The sequence below is a fragment of the Paramormyrops kingsleyae genome, chromosome 6, assembly GCF_048594095.1.
Source record: "Paramormyrops kingsleyae isolate MSU_618 chromosome 6, PKINGS_0.4, whole genome shotgun sequence".
NCBI classification, from domain to species: Eukaryota; Metazoa; Chordata; class Actinopteri; order Osteoglossiformes; family Mormyridae; genus Paramormyrops; species Paramormyrops kingsleyae.
The window spans coordinates 33,789,103-33,812,552 of NC_132802.1; the positions used below are offsets into that span (position 1 = coordinate 33,789,103).

At 47.1% G+C, this 23,450-nt stretch overlaps 1 protein-coding gene across 3 annotated transcripts in view; it reads left to right on the forward strand.

The window, feature by feature from the left end:
* The window catches only part of LOC111848795 (TRPM8 channel-associated factor homolog), a 31,445-nt gene extending 10,355 nt beyond the window's left edge, over positions 1 to 21,090 (forward strand). For 2 of the 3 annotated variants that reach the window (XM_072713108.1, XM_072713110.1), the window contains exons 2-9: positions 12,756 to 12,838; positions 13,122 to 13,785; positions 13,881 to 14,851; positions 14,947 to 15,041; positions 15,146 to 15,359; positions 15,898 to 16,137; positions 17,037 to 17,374; positions 17,593 to 21,090. In XM_072713108.1, coding sequence (XP_072569209.1) covers positions 13,175 to 13,785; positions 13,881 to 14,851; positions 14,947 to 15,041; positions 15,146 to 15,359; positions 15,898 to 16,137; positions 17,037 to 17,374; positions 17,593 to 17,835 — 2,712 coding nt within the window. In that variant the 5' untranslated portion in view covers positions 12,756 to 12,838; positions 13,122 to 13,174 and the 3' untranslated portion in view covers positions 17,836 to 21,090. Of the gene's footprint in view, positions 1 to 6,417; positions 8,151 to 12,755; positions 12,839 to 13,121; positions 13,786 to 13,880; positions 14,852 to 14,946; positions 15,042 to 15,145; positions 15,360 to 15,897; positions 16,138 to 17,036; positions 17,375 to 17,592 lie in introns of those variants that run through there. The other variant, XM_072713109.1, reaches the window with a different exon arrangement.
* Positions 21,091 to 23,450: the final 2,360 nt, after the last annotated feature.

The following is a 23,450-nucleotide window of genomic DNA, read 5'->3' on the forward strand; positions in this document are numbered from 1 at the left end:
AAAGACCACGAGGGGTCAAAACTAAACAGGGAGGAATAAACTAGACTAAATAACACACATGGAAAAACTAACTAGAAAAGCAAGACACTAAAGTAAAATTCAACCATGGGGGAAACCAGAGACAAGGGCATACCACAGACAAACGTAGACATCAGAGACACGAGCTTAGACAAATAGTTTAGACACGACACGATGAACCAGCGGGGAACAGAACAAAGGCAGGAACTAATATACTACAGGAGTAATGACTAACACAGGGCAGGTGAGGCTGATTAACAAAGACTAGGGAAACAGGACACAGGTGAAACCAATAAACTCAAAGACACTAACAATCAGGGAAACTAAGAATTAATCAAGGAAACAGAAACCAACACTAGGGAATAAAACAGGTAAAGACACAAGCAGGGGCACAAGGGACAAAACCAAAACCAACTACAAAATCAGACACAAGAACTAAAGAAACTCAAATGAAACACTAGGGAGCAAAATACAAAAACAGAGGAGGCGGGATTCGAACTCACAACAAGAGGGAACTCAGGACCGAGGGGCAAACAAACAGCACATGCTTAATACATTGAGCCACGAGACCAGACAAGAGACAGGGGAGAAACAAGGACTGGCGTATGGACGGGATGACCAGCACCACCTGCTGGTCAAACGGGGAAGGGGCACGGAAGGACCACAGCGGGAGGCCGACCCTGACACCTGCTTAATTTTGAAATCATTAGTTATTTTCCAATTGTTCGAACAGAGCCCTTTTCCTCCTGACTTTATTCTTAATTTCCTTAGTAAACCACCTTGGTTGTCGTTTCCTAGATTTAGTTTTGCTGGACTCCTCCTTGGATTGCCACCTTGGATTGCGTGCCTCCGTGAACCTGGGGGCTATGTTGTCCGGGGCAATAGCCCCTGGTGGGGTCTCCCAAGGCAAAAAGGTCCCAGGGGAGGGGCCAGACAAAGAGCAATCCAAAAGAACCTCATGAAAAAGTTAAATATCAAAGTCCCGTTTCCCTCGCCCGGACTAGGGTCACCGGGGCCCCACCCTGGAGCCAGGCCTGGGGGAGGGGCTCGTAGGCGAGCCCGAAAGAGGCACGCGGGACTGTCCCCAGGTGGGCCCAGCACCCGCAGGGGGAATGTCAGGGGTTCAGTGCTTTGTGGATCGGGTGGCGGCCAAGGGAGGCCCTGGCGGTCCGATCCCCGGCTGACAAAACTGGCTTTCGGGACATGGAATGTCACCTCTCTGGTGAGGAAGGAGCCTGAGCTTGTGCGGGAGGTTGAGAGGTATCGGCTAGATATAGTCGGGCTCACCTCAACGCATAGCTTGGGTTCTGGAACCAATCTCCTGGAGAGGGGCTGGACGCTCTTTTACTCTGGAGTTGCGGCGGGTGAGCGACGCCGGGCTGGGGTGGGGCTATTGGTGGCCCCGCAGCTCGGTGCATTAACAGTGGAGTTTACCCCGGTGAACGAGAGGGCTGTCTCTCTGCGCCTTCGGGTCGGGGATAGGTCTCTGACTGTCATCTGCGCTTATGCGCCGAATGTCAGTTCGGAGTACCCGGCCTTCTTGGATTCCCTTAGCGGTATGCTATTTGGCGTGCCGCGGGGGGATTCCGTTGTTTTGCTGGGGGACTTCAACGCTCACGTGGGCAATGACAGTGTAACCTGGAAGGGGGTGATTGGGAGGAACGGCCTCCCTGATCTGAACCCGAGTGGTGTTCTGTTATTGGACTTCTGTGCAATGCATGGTTTGTCCATAACGAACACCATGTTCGAGCATAAGGGTGTCCATAAGTGGACATGGTACGAACATGCCCGGGGCTACAGGTCGATGATCGATTTTATAATCGTATCGTCTGATCTGCGGCCTTCTGTCTTGGACACTCGGGTAAAGAGAGGGGCAGAGCTGTCAACTGATCACCACCTGGTGATGAGTTGGCTCAGGTGGCAGGGGAGGAAGCCGGTCAGACCTGGTAGACCCAAGCGCAAAGTGAGGGTATGCTGGGAACGTCTGGCAGAGGCTCCTGTTCGCTGGAGCTTTAACTCGTGCCTCCGGCAGAATTCCAACTGCATGCCGGGGGAGGTTGGGGACATTGAGTCTGAATGGACCCTGTTCCGGACCTCCATTGTGGAAGCGGCCGTACGGAGCTGTGGCTGCAGGGTGGTCGGTGCCAGTCGTGGCGGTAACCCCCGTACCCGATGGTGGACACCAGAGGTGAGGGGGGCCGTGAAGCTGAAGAAGGAGGCTTACCGGGAATTATTAGCCCGGGGGTCTCCAGAGGCAGCTGACGGATACCGGCAGGCCAGGCGGAACGCAGCTCGGGCGGTCACAGATGCAAAAACCCGGGCGTGGGAGGAGTTCGGTGAGGCCATGGAAAGTGACTTTCGGTCGGCCTCAAAAAGGTTCTGGCAAACCATCCGGAGTATCAGGAGGGGGAAGCAGCTCCTGGTTCCTACTATTTATAGTGGGGGGGGGAGGCTGTTGACCTCACCTGGGGACATCACCCGGAGGTGGAAGGAGTACATTGAGGACCTCCTCAATCCTGCCTCAAATACATCTACGCACACTGCCTTTGAGACATCTGAGGGCACAGAGCCCGAGGGTGCTGGGGGGGGCTTGCCCATCACTGGGGCTGAGGTGGCCACAGTGGTTAAACAGCTCCGTGGTGGCCGGGCCCTGGGGGTGGACGAGATTCGCCCTGAGTACCTGAAGGCTCTGGATGTTGTGGGGCTGTCGTGGCTGACACGCCTTCTCAACAGTGCGTGGAGGTCAGGAACAGTGCCACTGGATTGGCAGACCGGGGTGGTGGTCCCCTTATTTAAGAAGGGGGACCGGAGGGTGTGTTCCAACTACAGGGGGATCACACTTCTCAGCCTCCCTGGGAAAGTCTATTCCGGGGTACTGGAGAGGAGGGTGAGATCGATAGTCGAATCTCGGATTCAGGAGGAACAATGCGGTTTTCGTCCTGGTCGTGGAACACTGGACCAGCTTTATACCCTTGCAAGGGTACTGGAGGGGGCCTGGGAGTTTGCCTATCCAGTCTACATGTGTTTTGTGGATTTGGAAAAGGCTTACGACCGGGTTCCCCGAGGTGCTCTGTAGGGGGTGCTTCGAGAGTATGGTGTCCGGGGTCCGCTGTTGTGGGCGATCTGGTCCCTGTACGAACGGAGCAGAAGCTTGGTCCGCATTGCCGGCAATAAGTCGGACGTGTTCCCGGTGCGTGTTGGGCTCCGCCAGGGCTGCCCTTTGTCATCGGTCCTGTTTATAATATTTATGGACAGGACTTCTAGGCGCAGCCAAGGTGTCGAGGGTGTCCAGTTTGGTGACCTCAGGATTGCCTCGCTGCTTTTTGCAGACGATGTCGTCCTGTTGACTTCATCAGCTGGGGATCTCCAGCATGCACTGGGGCGGTTCGCAGTCGAGTGCGAAGCGGCAGGGATGAGGATTAGCACCTCCAAGTCCGAGACCATGGTTCTCAGCCGGAAACGGGTGGTTTGCCCTCTTCGGGTTGGGGAAGACGTACTGCCTCAAGTGGAGGAGTTTAAGTATCTCGGGGTCACGAGTGAGGGTAGGCGAGATCGGGAGCTGGATAGGCGAATCGGAGCGGCGTCTGCAGTTCTGCAGGCGCTTAACCGGTCCGTCGTGGCTAAGAAAGAACTGAGCCAAAAAGCCAAGCTCTCGATCTATTGGTCCATCTTTGTTCCTACCCTCACCTATGGTCATGAGCTATGGGTAATGACCGAAAGAACGAGATCGCGAATACAAGCGGCCGAAATGAGGTTTCTCCGCAGGGTGTCTGGGCTCTCCCTTAGGGATAGGGTGAGAAGTTCGGATATCCGGGAGGGCCTCAGAGTAGAACCGCTGCTTCTTCATGTCGAAAGGAGCCAGTTGAGGTGGTTTGGACATCTGGTTCGGATGCCTCCTGGGCGGCTACCCGGAGAGGTTTTCCGTGCATGTCCTACAGGGAGGAGGCCCCGGGGCAGGCCCAGGACTCGCTGGAGGGATTATATCTCTCGGCTGGCCTGGGAACGCCTCGGTGTCCCCCCCGAGGAGCTGGTGGAGGTAGCTGGGGAGAGGGAGGTCTGGGTGCCTCTCCTGAAGCTGCTGCCCCCGCGACCCGAGCCTCGGACAAGCGGCAGATGATGGATGGAGTTTTGCTGGAAACAGGTATGAAGTCCTCTTGCACTTGCAACAATGTGCTTTTGAAAAATTCCCATGCCTCTTCAACTGTTTTGCTATTTAACTCTGTCCAGTTTACAGTTTCTAATTTCCGTCTCATACCATTAAAGTTAGCCTTCCTAACATTGTATACTTTTAATTTCAACTTTGCTCTTCGGACACTAAAATTAACCTCGAATTTAACCATGTTATGATTACTACCGTACAATGGGTCTAAAACCTCAAATTTTCCAATCCTATCCTGGTTATTAGAGAAAACAAGATCAAGAAGGGCTTCTCCCCTGGTAGGAGTATTAACAAACTGAGTAAAAAAACAATCCTGTACTAATTCCACCATCTCAAGTTCATTTACAGAAGAGCCAGAGACTGTGTCCCACTGTATCCCAGGTAAATTAAAATCACCCATAACCACCACATCATTTTTATTACTCATAATCCTGATATCATCATATAACATTCTGCTTTCCTCTACAGCTACATTAGGTGCTCTATAACAAACCCCGACAATTAGGCCATTTGAATCTTTAGCATCAAGTTTTATCCATACAGCTTCTGAATTTTTATTTTTATCAGTGAGTTCCCTTGTCTGCAAGTTTTCTTTTACGTATACTGCAACACCACCTCCCTTCTTGCCTATCCGGTCTCTACCGGAATGGAAAGAGATGGAAAGTCAGACAAATTCTTCAGCTCCTTTGCAAGTTCTCTGCCATCCAAGTCTGAACGTTCTTCTTCCATCACTCTCATTTCTTGGGAAAGCAAAGTTATATGGTACCTCACTTGGTCCTTTGCAAGACAGTTGTGTCTGATTTCTGTTTGTCAGAACTGACAGCCAGTCAGCAGGGTTTGTGGAAAGCGATTTGTCATCAGCAGCAGCATTTGGTGGGGATGCTGCTACAGGCTTTTCTAATAGAGAGCACATGGACATTAATTTTCATATGCATTATCAATTATTACTTACAATATGGAAACTTCATACTTTGCAATAGGGAATTTATTTATTTCGTTTGTTATGCAGGGATGCACACATACACATGTGTAGGTCCTGTTGTACCAGTACAGTGTGACATCTGCCAGACCGTACACACAGCTTTTACGCTTCCACAATGTTCCTTTACAGTTGGCCTCAGGTGGAGGTCTTAAATGTCATTCAACAGTTCAGTTCCCTGTAAGAATGCAGACTTAATGTCCATCGAGTGAAGTGTCCATTTTCACTGTAAACAGGGCAAGTATTTTAAAACTTGCCCTGTTTTCAGATGGACATTGATCGTCTGTTCTCTGTCACGAGTCTCTACAGCAGGGGTAGCCAATATTATCCGCAAAGGGCCGGTGTGTATGCGGGTTTTTGCTGCAACTCCCCAATTAGATTACTAATTAGGGGACTGATTGGCTGAAGAGTCCTCACACCTGGTTTTGAACAGTTGACCTACAGGTTATCCCAAAAACCGGCATACACACCGGCCCTTTACAGATAAGATTGGCCACCCCTGTTCTACAGCATCAACAGCGTGCTGTGATATACTCTGCACCCTAGTGCTTATCCCTGTGCATTTCAGTATCTGTGTCATTCATGTCATTGTCAGTAGTTCTTTTCTCCACATCATTTTCAGCATTTTCATTTCTGAGGTGTTGATCATCAATGCTAACCTTTCTGAGTCTGAGGTAGTGTACCCTCACACAGGTTCCTCCGTGTCTGACAAAGAGCACTGCTCCATCCTGACCAATCACAACTCCTGGTCCTTTCCAATCTGGACAGTCCACTGTCTTATAGTACACTTTGTTGCCCATTTCATATCTCTCATCAGTGTTGCGCAATTGTTTGCGCAATGCTCTCCTTATTCTTTCTGAACATTCTGCCTCTAAATGTTTTTCTTGCTGTATGTAAAGCGGAGATTTGCTTGGCTAACCACTCACTTTTTGTGGTGCCCTCTAAAGCTGGAGGCTTGTCGATCAGCACAGAGGGCAAGTTTGGATTCTGTCTAAACACCAACTGATGAGGACTGTAACCATGAACATTTTGCAAGGTGTTCTTTGCCATAAATGCACAGTTCAATGCAGTTTCACACTCACAGCCATTACTTGCTCTCACCTTCATGATGATTTCAGTCAGTGTCTGATTGTGTCTTTCTAGCAGTTCATTGCTCCATGGACTATATGCAGTCTCTGCCATATCTCTCACCTCATCATTGTTGAACTCTCCACCATTGTCACTAAACAGTTTCTGAGGTAGGCCATGCACGCTTATCCAGTCATGTATTAAGTGCTTCAATATTTCAGATCCTCTCTTTGTGGTCAGAATGCTTCCTGCACTAAACCTTGTGAACTGGTCAATAATGTGAAGATACCACACACGGGGCTCAAGTTCATGTAGGTCTACTGCAACAGTTTCATTGTGCTGAGATGCCAGTGGTAGGCCCACAGCTGGCGTTGGTATGGTCCTACTGTATATCGGACTGTAACGGGGTGTGCCTGAGCAGAGAAGTGGGTCAGAACAGAATGATAGACAGCTGCACAGAGGTCTTCAAAAAAAATTACTTTTCCTTTATTAATTTCCTTTTAAACTACCAGAAGGACACAATGCAGCACAAGCCCATACATCCTCTCCCGACAGAGGCAATCTCTCGACTGAGCTGCGCAGGACATATTTAAAATGCTAGGCAATACCATTGATCACTCCCCAATCAATCAACTGTCAAACGCACACCTTTACCATTTTACACATTTTGCCTGCACAGTATACAGTATTTTAGTATATAATAATTACTGTTACTATCATTGTCAGTGTATTTTTATTGTCTAAATATATGATTCAGCTAGTATAAACATGCACGATGCTATCACAGCGAATGCCAGACTGAGACTAACCATAACCCTAACCCTTTGTTTCCGCTGAGAGACTTGCAGTGTGACTCATTTCCCCGCGCCTATAAGTTATCTTAGGTTGGAGTTCACAGTTTCAACTTCTGAGATTCAGATCGAGTTCTAGGTAATTTTTTTTCAAACTGGTTGGTTCGACTTTTAAGAAATTCGAGTTCTAATGAGTTCGAGAACTTAGGTATCACTGTGTTCAGTTAGTGTAAACATGCATGGTGCTATCACAGTGAATGCGAGGCTGAGACTGAAGCTTTATCCTTTGTTTCCGCTGAAAGGCGTGCTGCGTGACTCATTTCCCCGCTCGTACTGTACAAGTTATCTTAGGTCGGCATTCACGGTTTGACTTCTGAGATTCAGATTGAGCTCTAGGTAATTTTTTTTTTCGAACTGGTTGGTTCGACTTTTAAGAAATTAAAGTTCACACCGGGCGCGCCCGAGGGGAGGCGACGGACGAGACGAGGGAACAGGACCTGAAAGACAAAAACCAAGACATCACCGGGGCACAGGAAACAGAACGGAAACACAAAACAGGCACAAAGGCAAAAGCAACGACAGGACCTGACAAAGGACTGGAAACGCAGACAGACAGACTAGAAAGGGAGACACAGGGGGAACATCGAAAGGCAGAACAAAAGGGCCAGGAGTGAAAGTAGGCACAACAAGAGGAGAAGGAGCAGGAACAGGAGGGACAAAGGGACGAGGAGCAGACCAGGGAGACCAGACAGGAAGGGACGGAGGACAAAGGGGAGCCCGAGGGAGCCCAGACGGGCGGCGGCCGGAGGGGCCGCAGGCGAGAGGGAGGCAGGAGCTGCAGGGGACCACACAGGGGCCAAGGGAACGGGTCGAGGGAGTGACGGAGGGGACATGGAGGGAGCAGGAGGGACCACCGGCGCAGGCAGGCAGGAGGGCGAAGCCATGGCAGGCAAAGGGGAAGCCGGAGAAGGCGCCGTCCGATGCCCCGCCGAAGCAGGGGGGCCCAGAGGCGGCCGACACGGAGGTGGGAGCGAGGACCGGCATCGAGGCACTGGGAGGGGACGCGGAGGCGACCATCGAGCTGACGCCGCAGGACCCACAGGCAGCCACCGAGCCACGGCCAGGAGACGCACGGGTGAGCCAGGGGGCAGGGCGGGTGGGACCCGGGCCCGATGTTTGTGTCCCCTCCCCTTACGGGACACGGAAAGGCGGGGTCCTGGGGGGTGTCGGCCTTGCTGGGGCAAGGGCGATGGAGTCAAAAGGGAGGCCCCCGAGGGGTCCCACTCAAGGTCCTCCTCCTCCAAGGAGAAAGGAGCGGGGGTCCGATTGTCTGGGACCTCCTCAGGGACTGGGACCAGTGCTGGGGGGACAGGAGCCAGGGCCTCCAGTGAGGTAGCAGGCGGTTCAGCCGGAGCCACGGGGGTGGCGGCAGGCGGTGCAGCCGGAGAGACAGGCAGGACGGGCGAGCCGGGCTGGACAGGCAAGCCGGGCTGGACAGGCAGGACAGGCAAGCCGGGCAGAGCGGCGGCAGCAGGGAAGCAGGTCTGGAGCAGGCAGGTCTGGAACTGCCCCTTTAAGGGCTCTAGGGACCTGGGGAATAGCGTCCCTTACGGCGCTGATCCCCTTACCGACCAGGCGCGCTGGCCGGTAGTGATAAGCCTCCAAGGGAGGCGGGTTCTCACTATGGCTGACCGGGTGGGCAGCAGCAAGGTCCTCCCAGGTGAGCGGGGAGCTCCCTCGCCGACTGGCTGACCCCCAGGCAGGGAACAGAGAGCAGGCTACCAAGAAGAGCGTCGGGGCTTCTTCCTGTTGCTCTCGACTTTTCCTCCACTTCTTCTTCTTTCGCCGCCCGGGACAGGTCGGTGGAGGCGGGGTCGCCTCCGAGAAGGTGAGCGGTTGGAGTTGCCTCTCCATGAATCCCTCGACCAGCTGCTGGAGGTTTTCGCGCACGTCGGCGATTACGTGCGCACCCGTGAGCGGAGTCATCTCCTGAAGCAGGCGGCCGCTCTTGCTGGCTAGCTGCCATAGCCCAGGGTCCTCATGGACCTCAGGTTGAGACAGCTAATAAAGCACCTTGTCCAGCAGCTTGAGGCGGCTGTCCTCAAGCTGCGGAGGTGCGCTCGAGAGATCAGTCATTCTGTCATGCTTGGTGATCCGGCGAGCGGGTAAGCAGGCAAGTCCAACCGTAACTTCAGAAATACGGGGTTTTAATCAGGGCTGACAGGCGATTAAACACACTGGACTAGAATTAGAACCTCCTCACAAACCTAAGAACAGGAGAACTATGGGAATCCTTACAATAACTGTGGTCCTTGTAAAACAGCTTTTTTCAGACATATACACACGCATGTTGAGGATTAATAGCCCAAAAACATCTTTGAGACATTTCTCAACACTGTCCTTACAAACTACTGTCCCACATACACACACACAACCACATTATACATAATCATGAGTCGGAAATATTATGGTACAAACTGTGTTAACATTGTCAGGTTGTTCCCCAGAAACAGCAGACTGAAGAACAGGTGCCTGGTCTTCAAAATCCGGCAGAAAGACAACATAACATATCACATTCACCATTTATTGAATAATATACAATTCATTTTAATTCACTACATTATCCAACATTTATACAAAATTCTACTGAATATCTAGAAGTTTAAGAAGACAAACTACTGATTATCAAACAATTTTTATGTTTACAGTAATAATACAATGATATGTTGTGCGAAAATCACCCTCACTGCACTGTGAATATCTGAGTCCAATATGACACTGCACTAACACAGCACCGGGAGTGGCACTAAAGATCTATGAAAATAGGGGCTGATTGAAAAGGCAACACAATTTGAACTACTGTGCATTTATTTGGGGGGGGAGGGGGCATTTTAGGGGAGCTAATGCCCCCTAAACCGGCCGAATGTCAACCCTGTACAGCACTTGGCTTATTCAAGTACATCTGAGCAAATGAGAATGGCAGTCATACCTTGTGTCTCTAGGGCCACTCTGAATCACCATAGTTGTAGGTAATCTCCTCTCCTGGAGTGATGTATTTAATTGCAAACAACCACGGATGGGGCTCCCCAGTCACAGTTGTGCTCTTCATTTTGTTATTTGGTCATTACTGGCAAACCTGTTAAGGGACCCATCTTCTCTTGCACACTAGAGTATTCAAAAATAGTAATGGTAATGTATTAAACTAGTGCTATTGTCTTAATTTTTCCCTTTATATATTTCTGTGACAAAAATTTTGAATGAGTCAAATAAAGCATCTATGACATATTTTGCAAATGACTTTTAAAACACAAACCTGACAACCACTGAAAGTGCACTTAGTAACCGCATATGTCCTCATTTTAAGATATTAGCCCTCAATAACACAAAACAATTTCACAATTTAATTAAAACGAATTAGCTTCCTCATGACACACTTACTGAAGGGTTTGATTTTAGCTGTGAATTCTGGGAATGTGCAATATCACAACTGCCATAACTAAGGTTCGAACATAGTGAAATACCACTGCCATTTCCTGTGAAACATATACTCAAATATAAAAGCCTTTAAAGTATCATGAGAATACGGTTGTCTTTTTTCCACTTCATCTTTCGGAACAAGTTCTCCTCTGTATTCCATTTCGTTGTCCACAGCTAAATACTCCACGGCCTGATTGAGCAAAATTATAATTTGTCTTACTTAGTTAGAAATGCAGCATTCAGTCAATGAGGACTTACCTTTATATGGACTGATACATCTTATATCTAATCCACATTTGTCAGTGCATGTGGACACATAGTGAGCTGCATCTGTCATGACCTGCTCGTACGATCCTTCCATGTGCCACACCCCCCTCGTTACTGTACCTCGTGTGAAATCCGGATGTGACCAGCTGTCCCATGTTATTTCTAATTAGTCTCTTGTATTCAAGTCCACGTTCGAGTGTGTTTCCTCAGTCCTGTCATAGACTTTTCACCGTGTTGTGCTCTGCCAGCAATAAACCCACTTGTTTTTGGTTCTCTGTGTGACTGACCCTGATTCCCCGTTTCCTGTTCGCTCGCCCTGCACACGGTCATCACAGCATGACAGGACTCCCTGAAGACACACATCTGCTGACTAAGAGCCAACGTCTCAGTCTGTTGCAAGAGGTCATATACTGGCTAAATCAATCTGAGGTCCGGGAGGATCCCGTGGCACGGGATTTAGCCAGCCGGAGCATGACTATCCTGCGGCAGATGTCTCCGCCCAGGAACAGTCACCTTGTAAACGAGGTGCGCGAAAATCTCCCGCAGCTATTTGAAAGGGTGAAGGAGGTGAGGACCCGGCTAGTATCCTTACCAGAGCCGCCTAACCTCTCTGATGTGATCCAACCTCCGCCAACAACCACAAGCTGGAGAAGGAGGAAAAAGCGGAGAGATCCGAGACCGGAAGACGGCGATCTTCCTGGGGGCCATCTCCATCTCCGCTGCTTCCTCTCCAGCCGGATATTAGGAGGAACCCCCCCCCGATCCTGAACCCAGCAGTGTTCACCCGCTACAACATCACCACCGCCATTTCACCGCCGCCACCTGCCGCGATGTGACTGAGATCAGCAGCACACCCCTTTTCCGGCACTCGCCTGGCTCTTAAAGGGGCCAGGTCAGTATGGGATACTGAAAGGGGCAACACCTGCTCTTAAGGCACCAACCCTGGCTGTTATGCCTGTGGTTCATGACGTGCCTGTCGTTCCTGACCTCCCTGTCGTTCGTGACCTGCCTGTGTTTGATGTACCTGACCTGCCTGATGTTCCTGGCCTGCCCAACCTGCCTGACTTCCCGGCAGTTCCAGAGCCGACGGTCTCTGCACCACTGCCCGCAGAGGTTCCCACTGTGTCCCAGGTCCCTGCAGCGCCCCCTGCCACCCTGCGGGGCTCCAGTCTCGGCAGCTGATGCGCCACCCACAGAGGATCCAGTCCCGGCGGATGATGCGCTGCCCACAGAGGCTCCAGTCCTGGCTCCGCCCACGCCTGATGTCCCGGCCCCAGCTCCACTCACACTGAAGGATCCTGCTCCAGCACCTGACGTTCCGGCTCGGCACATCCCTGCTCAGCCCATCCTGGTTCCTGTCCCTCCAACTCCAGTTCTCCAGGTTCCTGTCCCTCCAATTCCAATTTCCCTGGTCTCTGACCCAGTTCATGCACCACCAGTCCCTGGCCCCAGGGAGGTCCAACACTGCCCGACCCCCTCTGACCGGTCGCCATGACCGTCACCCCAAAATTTTCGATCCCAGAAGGGGAGAGGACACCTGCGCAGGGGTTAAGACATTTTCCCAGTCTTAATATTTGGTATGTAATGATAAATAAATATAGGAACTAGCCTTTGTGGATTGGGTTATATTTGTGAGATCTATGGATATCTTCTCTATACAGTCGTCCTCCTGTATCGGTGGATGATACACTCTAAGACCTACTGCAGATAATAGTGAACCATCCACGGATCCCATGCACAATGTGATTTTCGTGTACCTACATATGGTAAAGGTTAACACATACACTGCAATAATGCAGCACTGACTGTGATCCGCAAGAACTACAGGTGGACTGGAAGAGACTTCTGCAGGGAAGCCTGTGTTTGGGGACAAAGAGAGTCATGTACTGAGCACGAGTGGGCTGATGGATTTCATCATGTTACAGCCTGTCCCCACTTTCCACACTGTTTGAAACTTATGAACCATTTATTTGTGAAATTTTCCCATTTTTTCCAGACCGTGGTAAACTGCAGATAACTGAAACTGCGGTTAATGAAACCAAGAATACGGGGGTCTTCATTGTACTGGTATTCATCTGGGTAAGAACAGTATTATTGTCAGAATTGTCAGTATTCCATAGTAAACGTAAACATGTTCATTGCACCAGAACAGACCTGGCACAGTTAATGGAAGTAATTATGGGCAAAGTTCATCCATTAAAAAGACATCATGTTTCCACATGAGACCACAAGCGGGCAACACATCTGTTGAGTGTTTTTTCTGCTTGCTTGAATGAATTACATCAGTTTATTAGGGATTAACATGGTATTTTTTAAATAGTTCTTTTATATAATTCAGCATGTTTCTTCCATCTCCCTGTAGGATAAGAACTTCACTCTGGATATATATATTATTAACATCTAAACTAAAAAAAAATGGATGCCAATGCTATTTACAATTTCCTGGTCCAGAAGATCAACAAATTCAGTTTTGGTGGTACCAGTGTGCCATGCCAACTGCGGCTGACCAGTGACATGGCTGTGCCGGTGGCTGTGAGTCCCTCAGGCCACGTCCTTATTGCAGCTTCTCAATATGGCAAAGGTCGGATTGTGGTAATAGCTCATGAGGCATACATGGAAGAACCAGAATTTGGTCAGTTTCTTCAGAATGCTGTTTCCTGGCTTCTACCCCAGCCAGATTCTTGGGTGGGTCTACATAAGCTTCCTTGCCTTACTGAGCATTTATCCAAGAACGGATTCAATGTCAAGTCTTTAGCTAAATTTGATGGTTCTGTGGGTGTCTTCTGCTGCGATGCCTACCTTGATAATCAAGCAGCAGAGATGGTGGAGTTCTTAAAGGGGGGCGGTGGGCTCCTCATTGGAGGTCAGGCATGGCATTGGTCTTACGGTCACAAGGAGCATGATCTTCAGTCATTTCCTGGAAATAAAATAACCAGAGTTGCTGGGATCTCATTCACCGACACTTATGGGGAAAAGGGCTCCTTTCCTGTTCTTCAGAAAATACCACTGCAACCAATTTTTACTCCGTAAGTTATTACATTGTTTATGTAAATTAAATTGTGAAATGGAATTTTATGGTAACTTGGAATAACTTTTTATAAAAATACATTTTATGTTGTAGGAATTGCAAGGATAATGGACAAGCTCTGAAAATTCTCCTGGATGGATTAACTCAATTTGACCTGCAAAACTCCAGTGTACCCTCATCTCTGCTGGTCCATGGTCTCCTGGCATTCCCCATTGCCCAGGATGAGACAGGACAAGTGTTCTTGGCTGCAGCTCATTATGGGGGTGGCAGGGTAGTGGTGATACCCCATGAAGGTTACCTCGACCAACCTGCCATGCAAACTTTCATCCTTAATGTCATCCGTTGGCTAGACAAAGGGAGGAATCAACAAATCTTGGTGAACCCAGAAATAAAACATTTGCATAAAATGCTCTCAACCCACAATATTAACAGCAAAGTGTCTAATCTCAATGCTAGATCAGGTGTCTACTGCTGCTCCTCCTACAGTGATGCTCAAGCTGAAGAGATCCACTGCTTTGTGTCTGAGGGTGGTGGGCTGCTGATGGCAGGTCAAGCATGGTGGTGGTCCGGCAATAACCGTCAACAAGACCCAACTGCATGGTACCCTGGGAACAGAATCCTCAATCGATTTGGGATCAGCATACTGCAGTACACTGTTGAGCAGAAACTCTACAAGGCTCCCAGTGTAGACAATGCTTTGAAGTGTCCTCACTTCCGCAAAGAGCTCTCTGAAATGATAAGCCATGTGAAGAACCATAGATCTCTGCGGGGTTTCAAGTCATCAATGAGTCATTTCTCTAGAAACTGTACTTCCTACCTAAACATGAAGGCTCATTACAGTCCCATGTACACTGGGGTTTTGGAGGAGTTAACTTCAGTTGTCACAGGGAGCAGTGTTTTTAAAGTTAGTCCAGAGTTTCCCGTGAGAAGTGAGACAGAAAAGATCATACTGCATCTTGCTAATACCATATATGAACTGAATCCAGGACAACTGACCACAAGCATTCTGAGACCGTATGTTTCCACTCATACTACAACCATTACCATTGATGGCAGCAATAAAGGTGAGGTATTTACAGACATCCTGAGATTACTTGAAACAAGCATTTTTAGTGAAGTAAGTTTCATTCTGTTGAAATCTTATGTCTGTTTCCCTAAGGTGCAAAATTATGGAGAAGCACAGGCCTTTATGTGTCTCCAGGGACACAAGTAACAATTTGTGTGCCACCAGGTGTCTCTGGGAAAGGCCTGCAAGTCAGTGTCATTATTAACATTTTAAATTTTCTTTCTATGTTCATAAGAATTAATTTGAGGAAAACTGCTGTCTGTGACTCCTGCTGTTTTACTGTGATCCATAGGTGCAGATTGGCTGCCACACTGATGACCTGAGTAGCCTGAAAGAGCTGAAACGGGCACCAGTGGTCACTAAGCGCTTCCCAGTTGAAGCAGAGAGGGTGAATGTGTCCAGCCTCTGGGGAGGACTCCTGTACCTCATTGTGCCCCCAAACAGCCAGCTTGGCAGCTTGGACATAGTTGTGGAGAACGCAGTCAAGGCCCCCTATTTCAAACTGGGTATGGAATAGCTACAGTAGATCTCATGAAAAGCCGAAAACATTAATGCAATGTAATTTTATAGTAAGAAGTAAAGCTATTTTACTTATGACCATTAAAATTGCAGATAGTGGTTTTTATGTCTAATCAAGATATATATTCATGAAGCATTACATGAGTGAAATGTGTAATTGTAGCATTGGAAAGTTTCTTTTGACTAAAGGGTGTTTTGTTTAGCCGAAACACGAATGGGGCAATGTGTCACTCTGCTGGTTACTGATTCGAAGTTACTGGTTTAAATCCTATGGTTGACATAGTCATATTACTGTTGTACCCTTGAGCAAGGCCCTTAACCCCAAAAGCTCCCAAATGACCATTCACTCTTACCATAAGCTTTGCTCTCTCCTTTATATGTCTTTGTGTGTGTTATTGGAGCACGATGGGATAAAATAAATTTAATTGTTGTACTTGCTCCTTGTACAATGATAATAGACAACTTTTTTATTAACAAAATATCTAAGAAAATTGTTTAAACTGGATCCTATTGGCTTCCTTGTAGGACTGAGCAAAGTTTCCAGCTGGCAGTCCAGTGAGCGCTCTAATCCTGCCCCATGGGCAGAACTGGAGGCTGACAGCATCATCTTGACAGTGCCTTCAAGTGATGTGCGACACCTGGACGACCCCATACCATTACTGACCCTCTGGAACAGCATCATGGAGGGGGTCTCCAAACTGGCTGCTGGCCCCTCCCCTTTTCCACGCCCCGAGCGCATCGTCGCAGATGTTCAGATATCTGCAGGTAAACATCGCTTACTGAAATTATTTGCTTATTGTATATTTTTGGCATAATAAGCGAGGGTAATAACTGGGAAATCTGATTTTTTATTACTTTTTACTAAAGAGTAATAAGTGATTGTTTAATTTTCACATGTGTTCAGAGGGACATGGTGATATTATTATGCCACAATTGCAGTGGAAGGGACAGATGCATGGGGGACAGCTGGACACACAACAGTGCAATAAGAGACAAGGCAGTGCAAGACAACAGATGACTCAATATCTGCTCTAAAAGCCACTAGAGTAGTGGTTTCTGGAGGCCGGGGATATAAGGATTCACCTTCTAACAGGCAGTTTAAAGATATATACTTGATACTAAACAGGTTTAATAAGTTATTCAACACATAATCCGTCATTCTAAGACATCAGCAAATAACATAACTAACCTATATTATATAGAAAGTGAAATATTTGGGCCTGTGTAATTTATGTATGGTGATGTGTGCATGGGATCTATATTTTTCTTTCTGTGGAAGAGATCTGCTTGTGATAAAAAAACAAATTTTGTAGAAACCTAACTTTCACATATGGTCAATACTTTCTTGCGATCAGTGTGGCGTTGACTAACTGTAGAAGTACCTTTTTAGATAGGACCCAACCCATGGTCAAATGTTGCCTCAGATACACAAAACTGTGGAATCACCTAGCATTTTTGGCATTACTCTTTTAAAATTGCAACACAGATACTGGCAGTAATGTTTATTAACAAAGAATGTTTACAAATTTCATACAGTGGATGATTAAATAAGTGACTGGAGGAACTGATATAAAGTTCTACAATCTCTAAAAACTGGAAGATTTCCACAATTTTCACCACCAGTGTTCATTGTCAAACTATCATTTCATGTTTTTTCCCAATAGGATGGATGCATGCAGGGTACCCTGTTATGCTTCATCTGGAATCTGTGAAAGAAATAGCCCAGCTTACGTACATGAGATCTGAAGGCATGTGGGGTCCCATCCATGAGCTGGGACACAACCAGCAGAGGAAGATGTGGGAATTCCCTCCACATACCACAGAAGCCACCAATAACCTGTGGTCTGTCTACATTCATGAGACAGTATTAAACATCCCCAGATACAAAGCACATCCTGCTCTCAAGCCAGAAGCTCGTAAAGTGACGATAAAAGAGTATGTTGTGGGTGGAGCAAACTTAAAAGACTGGACAGTCTGGACATGTTTGGAGACCTACTTGCAGGTAGGTCTATGATACGGTAATTTATACAGCTATCTGTAAGGTTGATCTTTGAAAGAAAAAAATATCCATGAGTTATGATTCTTCTTAAAACAGAGAGAAAAAACAGTTTGAATTCAATCTTTAAGCTGTCAATGTGGCCTGCATTGATTATACACTAAAATGAAGTGGAAGACCAGAATAGGACAGAGCTGTTGGACATCCTTCTCTTGCTTTCCCAGCTTCAGGAAGGCTTTGGTTGGGACGCTTTCATCAAGGTCTTCTCTGACTACAAGGTGATGCCCCACAGTGAGATGAAGAAGGAGGAGAAGATGAACCTGTGGGCGGAAAAATTTTCTCAGAAGGTGAAGAAAAACCTGGTGCCTTTCTTTAAGGCCTGGGGCTGGCCCATCGAGGACCAGGTGGCCAAGAAAGTATCATCTTTACCAAAATGGGACAACAATCCCATGATAAGTTACCTTTAAGTTCTAGTGACAACCATTCCGTTTTTCATTTAGTGTTTAATGAATCCATTAGGTGGTTTAAAATTACATTATATCCAGACTCATGTGACAGACAATGAAGATTATGGAAACCCTGTAGGGCAAAACACACCAGCAAATATGAAAACATGCCACCAATATAAAAACAAGCCAGCAAATACAGAAACACACTAAAAAAATAAGAAAACATGTCAGCAAATACAAAAGCATGCTGTTAAATAAAATACATCAGCACATAAGAAAACACACCATGAAATACAAAAATACATCAGTAAATAACAAAATACACCAGCAAATAAGAAAACATGCCAGCTAATATGAAAACATACCAGCGAATGGGAAAACATACCAGGAAATGAGAAAATGCTACAACATTCGCAGAACTGAAATCATAAAGGGTATGTACCTCCTGATCGTCACGTGCTTGTGAATGATTGGACAGGGAGCCTGTCAATTGGCATCCCATTGTCTTATAGGAGTAGGCATCTTTAAGTACCAGCATTGGGTTGCACCAGCTAAGCGTAAGTTCGATCATAAAGTTGGGTGTAAAGTGTAGCTTAAATCATATGTTGAAGCTAGCTAGTTTTAAACTAGCACCATGTTCTTTGTCAGTTGCACTACTGCCACTTAAGTTACATCATAGATAGTAGCTACTAAATAAAAATCTTGTCGCACAGAATGATGTTTTGACCTTGGACAGCCAATCAGTATCATTATCTGATATTACTGTAACCAACTCACTGCTCCACATGTTTGTTGAGTTTGGATGATACATACAGTAGCTACTGATTTGTTTTCTCTGTATTTGCAAGTAGTATTTCAACCACAGCTGTAATAAAACTAGTAATGCACCATAAGAACTGTGTTCACTGGGTAGCTTACTAAATATAGTTAGGGATGCAACGTATCACAAAACTCACTGTTCGGCTTGTATCATGGTATTTGAGTCATGGACCGGACCATTTAATGAATTAGCAAAAAAAGGAGACAAATTTAACTTTGCTTTCCAATTATTACTCAAACAACTTAAAGAAAACTCAAAGCAAAGAACTTGTAACACATGCCCCTTTAACATGAACACACAACTGTATTGTCTGTATGAGTTCATTGTAACTCTGCCTCAGAACTTATTTTTCTTGTGATCTTAACATAGCCAAAGTTGTTCTCTTGAAATCACAAAAGAAAAGTTATCTTGGGAAAATACAAGTTGTAATTACAAACGCGAACAGCATTTGTCAAGAGAAAGTTTATATTATGATTTAGTCATACATTATAGCTTAACATGGCACAACTTATTATTACTTAGTAGTTTGTAAACTCGAACACAGGGGCAGTTTACGTCCACCATAGACTACGGTCAAACTTACGCTTAAAAGGTGAAACCCAATGCATTAACCTTGTAAGTCTCCATATCCATGCAGAAAGAGTGATCAATATTCAATCCTGCATGGTACTTTACCTGTGGAAATGTTAAATATAAAAGCGGGAGACAAAGAGGTTCAAGTAAACAAAATAGTGAGAATATGGTGTGTCAGTCTGTTGTTCCATTTGAATGAGAATTTTCTGGAACTTGAAAAATAAAGCAGCGAGGACTGACAAATAATGACCACTTCATTCGTGATCTCGGTTGGAAGTTTGTTTCATATTGTGCCTTTAAATACAGGTCAGTGAGAAATATCTTAAATCACGATCCCTTTATTTACATGCATCATATGAACTGTAAGTGAAATTCTTGTGCCACAGTTACAGGAGAAGAAACAGGTGTATGAGGGCCAATAGGACAAAATAGTATAAACAGCAGTGCAATAACAGATGCGATATGAAGTGCAATATAAGATATGAATATGAAGAGTGGAACAATAAATATATTCAGCATGCCTCAGTTTGTGCAGGCTAGGCAAAGTGCAAAGCCCACTGATAAAAGTGCAAATATGTAAACAGTACACCCAAATGCGTGAACTTCTCTATCAAGGAAAGAGGTTCTTCTGGGAGTAGCGGCTGTTCTCTAGGAGTGGTGGATTTGATGAGTAATTATAAGAGCACAACAACAAATAAATCGATCTGCAATTTACCTATAAAACACATTGACCTATGTGCGATCAGACGAGATTTGTTGTAATGATAACGAAAACAGGCACAGCACCGTAACATTAACCTTATAGCCCAGAACAAAGTAATTGCTTGCACATGTCTGGTTGTACATATCATTTAATGGCATTACATGACAAAATTAAGATAATGATTATATATAATAATAAATGATGAGTAAGCAAGTGATTTATACTTATATGTGAATACACCAAAATATTTCGTCCACTTCAGAGTCACCCATGACATTTACAGCAAGAGGCTCACATTCATCTAAGTCTTTCGATTGCAATGTGTATAGTCACATCTAATGACACTTGTTTTCTCTTTGAATCTTTTGCTTGCATCTGCTACCTAAAGAAGCACCATTTGATTAACTGGTTATGGCTTGTTGGCTGATTTACAGGCTCCCTGTCCAATCAGTAACAAGCATGTGATGATCAGTAGGTATATGCCCTTTCTGTCTTCAGTGCTGCTAATTTTGAAGTGTTTTCATATTTGCTGCTGTGTTTTCCCATTTGCTGGCATATTTTCATATTTACTGGAGTGTTTTCTCATGTGCTGGTGTGTTTTTGTACTTGCTGGCGTGTTTTGTCCTTCAGGACTTCTATAGTAGTTAGCTCCATTTATGGGTACATTCCCAACAAAGGACCAAATTACACAGCAATGCATGTTTTTCTGTGACACTGTATCTGTCTGGAATGGGTAATGGGTGGTTTTTATGACAATAACTGCTTTGTACCCAGTTTAAAAAGCAACTGCGGCAGGGACTGTTTAGACCTCACTGAAAGTGATGACATGTAAACTATAGAAGTAGGTGCTTGCTTCAAAACAGTGTGGGACACATAAAATTATTAAGAGTGAAAATGAATATAATAGGGAGACATCGAGCTCTGACACTTCACTGTCATCCACTGTGTAGTCTTAGATTTATTATTGCAACCATAGAATTGCCTTGTAACCATATCTTTGCATGTTACATTTTTGTCTAATAATTATCAAAGTAGTACACAGGTTTCCTAATCCTGGAATGTTACTGTAAACACAAGTTCCCAGGTCTCCTAATGCACACTTTGAGAAATCCAATATCAGTGCTGTATGTGTTGTCCCAGTAATTTCATTAAAAGCCTGTAAAAAAACTAAAACTAACATATCTGTTGTGGATGAGTGATTTGAGTCATGCTTGAATGAACCCTGACTATAATGCACAAGATAAATTACAACATAAACATACTCAATTTACTTTTAACATACGCAACCAAAATAGTAAATCTTGAGCAGCTTCCTAGAATAATAAAGAATGACTATATATTTTTTAATTACATATTTTATAATCTTATCTTATAATTTTTTTTCCTGCTACACTTTGAGAAACAGACCGATGGTAATGTGTACATTATTCTTCAGTTAGGCTTGATGCCATTTGTGTCAGGTCCGGTGCTCAAACGGGTAGCGGGGAAGCAAATCCAGAAGACGAAATCCAAAGGAACGGGGTTTTATTTGGGGTAAACGAGGAGCAGCCCAAGACAAACTTCAATGACAGACCTGGGGAACCAGACTTGAATGCAGACTAAATACAGGACATGACATCAGAAGAAATGCAAGACAGCTGGTACGATGGGAATGGACATGTGGGTAACGAGGTGGGCGTGGCACACACGAAGACTGGATGTGTAGGTCATGACAGAACCCCCCCCCCCCAAGGCACGGGCGTGCCCCAAGGGGAGCGGCGGACAGGACAAGACCGGGAACAAGACGAACCTGGAAAACAAGACAAGACCGTTACCGGGGCACAGGGAACAGGACTGAAACACGAAACAGACACAAGGGCAGAAACCACGACAAAACCACGAGCACAGGGAACACAGACAGGCACACCAGAAAGGGAGAGACAGAGGGCACAGAGAACTGAGGAACAAAAGGACCAGGAGTGAACGGAGGAACCAGAGGGGGACGAGAAGCAGAGACAGGAGGGACAAAGGGACGAGGAGTAGACAAGGGAGGCCAGACAGGTAAGCCCCGGGGGGCAAAGGGGAGCCTGAGGGAGCCGCGATGGGCGGCAGCTGGAGGGGCCGCAGGCGACCGAGAGGCCGAGGGTAGTGGTCAGACTGTCTGGGACCTCCTTGGGGACTGGGACTGGTGCTGGGGGGACTGGAGCAGGATCGGGACTAGCAGAGCCTGGGCCGGGGCATCAGGCGTGGGTGGAGCCGGAGCCTCGGGTGTAGCAGCGGTCGATGCCGTAGCAGGGGCCGTGGGCATAGCAGCGGACGGTGCCGGGACCTCGGGCGGAGCAGCAGCCGGAGGCGGGACGTGGGTGGAGCAGCAGACAGAGGCGGGGCACGGGTGGAGCTGCAGGCGGCGCAGCAGGGAGTTTGGGCGGTGCAGCAGGGAGTTCGGGTGGTGCAGCAGTAACCGCCGACTCAGGGTTACCAGCAGGGGGCAGCCAGAGGGACAGGCGGAACAGGCAGATCAGGTGGGACAGGCGGAACAGGTAGATCAGGTGGGACAGGCACGTCAGGCACCGGCGGGACAGGCAGATCATGCGCTGGCAGGAAAGGCAACGCAACTAGAGCCGTGGACGGAGCAGGAGACAGAAGCCTGTTAAGGGCCGGCGTTACCTTGTCCGTCGCCAGCGTGGTGGAGGGCACCAGTTCCTTCCTGAACTGCAACAGCCTCCTCAGGCTGTCTTCAATTGTTTTTAAATCACTCTTTGGGGAAGTCAGGGTGAAGCCGGCGAACTCTCACTGAAACTGTTCAGCGAGTTGGGCAGCTTCTGGGGAGTCTTGCAAGGCCATTTGATCCATCACCTTCCAGTACAAGCCTTGGAGGGCGAAATACTGTCCAGCTAATGACGGATCCGGGGCTGCTGCATGTCCTCTACGAGCTGCTGCTTCTGCCGGCGAAATCACCGCTGGGTCCCGAATCGGGAGGGGCTCCCCCTGATACCCGGCGGGGATAGAAATGGAGAGGGAGGACGCTTTCAGGAAGATTGTCGCCCAATGTGCGTCATCTTCCAGGGACATCACTTCTAGGATGTCCCGGCTTTGGCAGACCATTGCCCAGGCTGCGGGATCTTCCCGGACTTCAGGTTGGGCCAGCCAGTACAGGACCAGGCCGAGATAAGCCTCCTCAGCTAGGGGGGGTACCTTTTTTGTGAGGTCTGTCATTGTCAGGTCCGATGCTCGAACGGTTGGTAGCGGGGAAGCAAATCCAAAAGATGAAATCCAAAGGCATGAGGTTTTATATGGGGTAAACGGGGAGCAGCACAAGACAAACGTCAATGACAGACCTGGGGAACCAGACTTGAACGATGAATAAATACAGGACATGACATCAGAAGAAACGCAAGACAGCTGGTACAATGGGAATGGACACGTGGGTAACGAGGTGGGCACGGCACACACGAGGACTGGACGCGCAGGTCATGACAATTCGCATTTCCGTGCCACAGGCTAAATGGATTGTGAGTAACAGTGGTTCAGACAGTCCTGGATACTACAAAAGCAGCT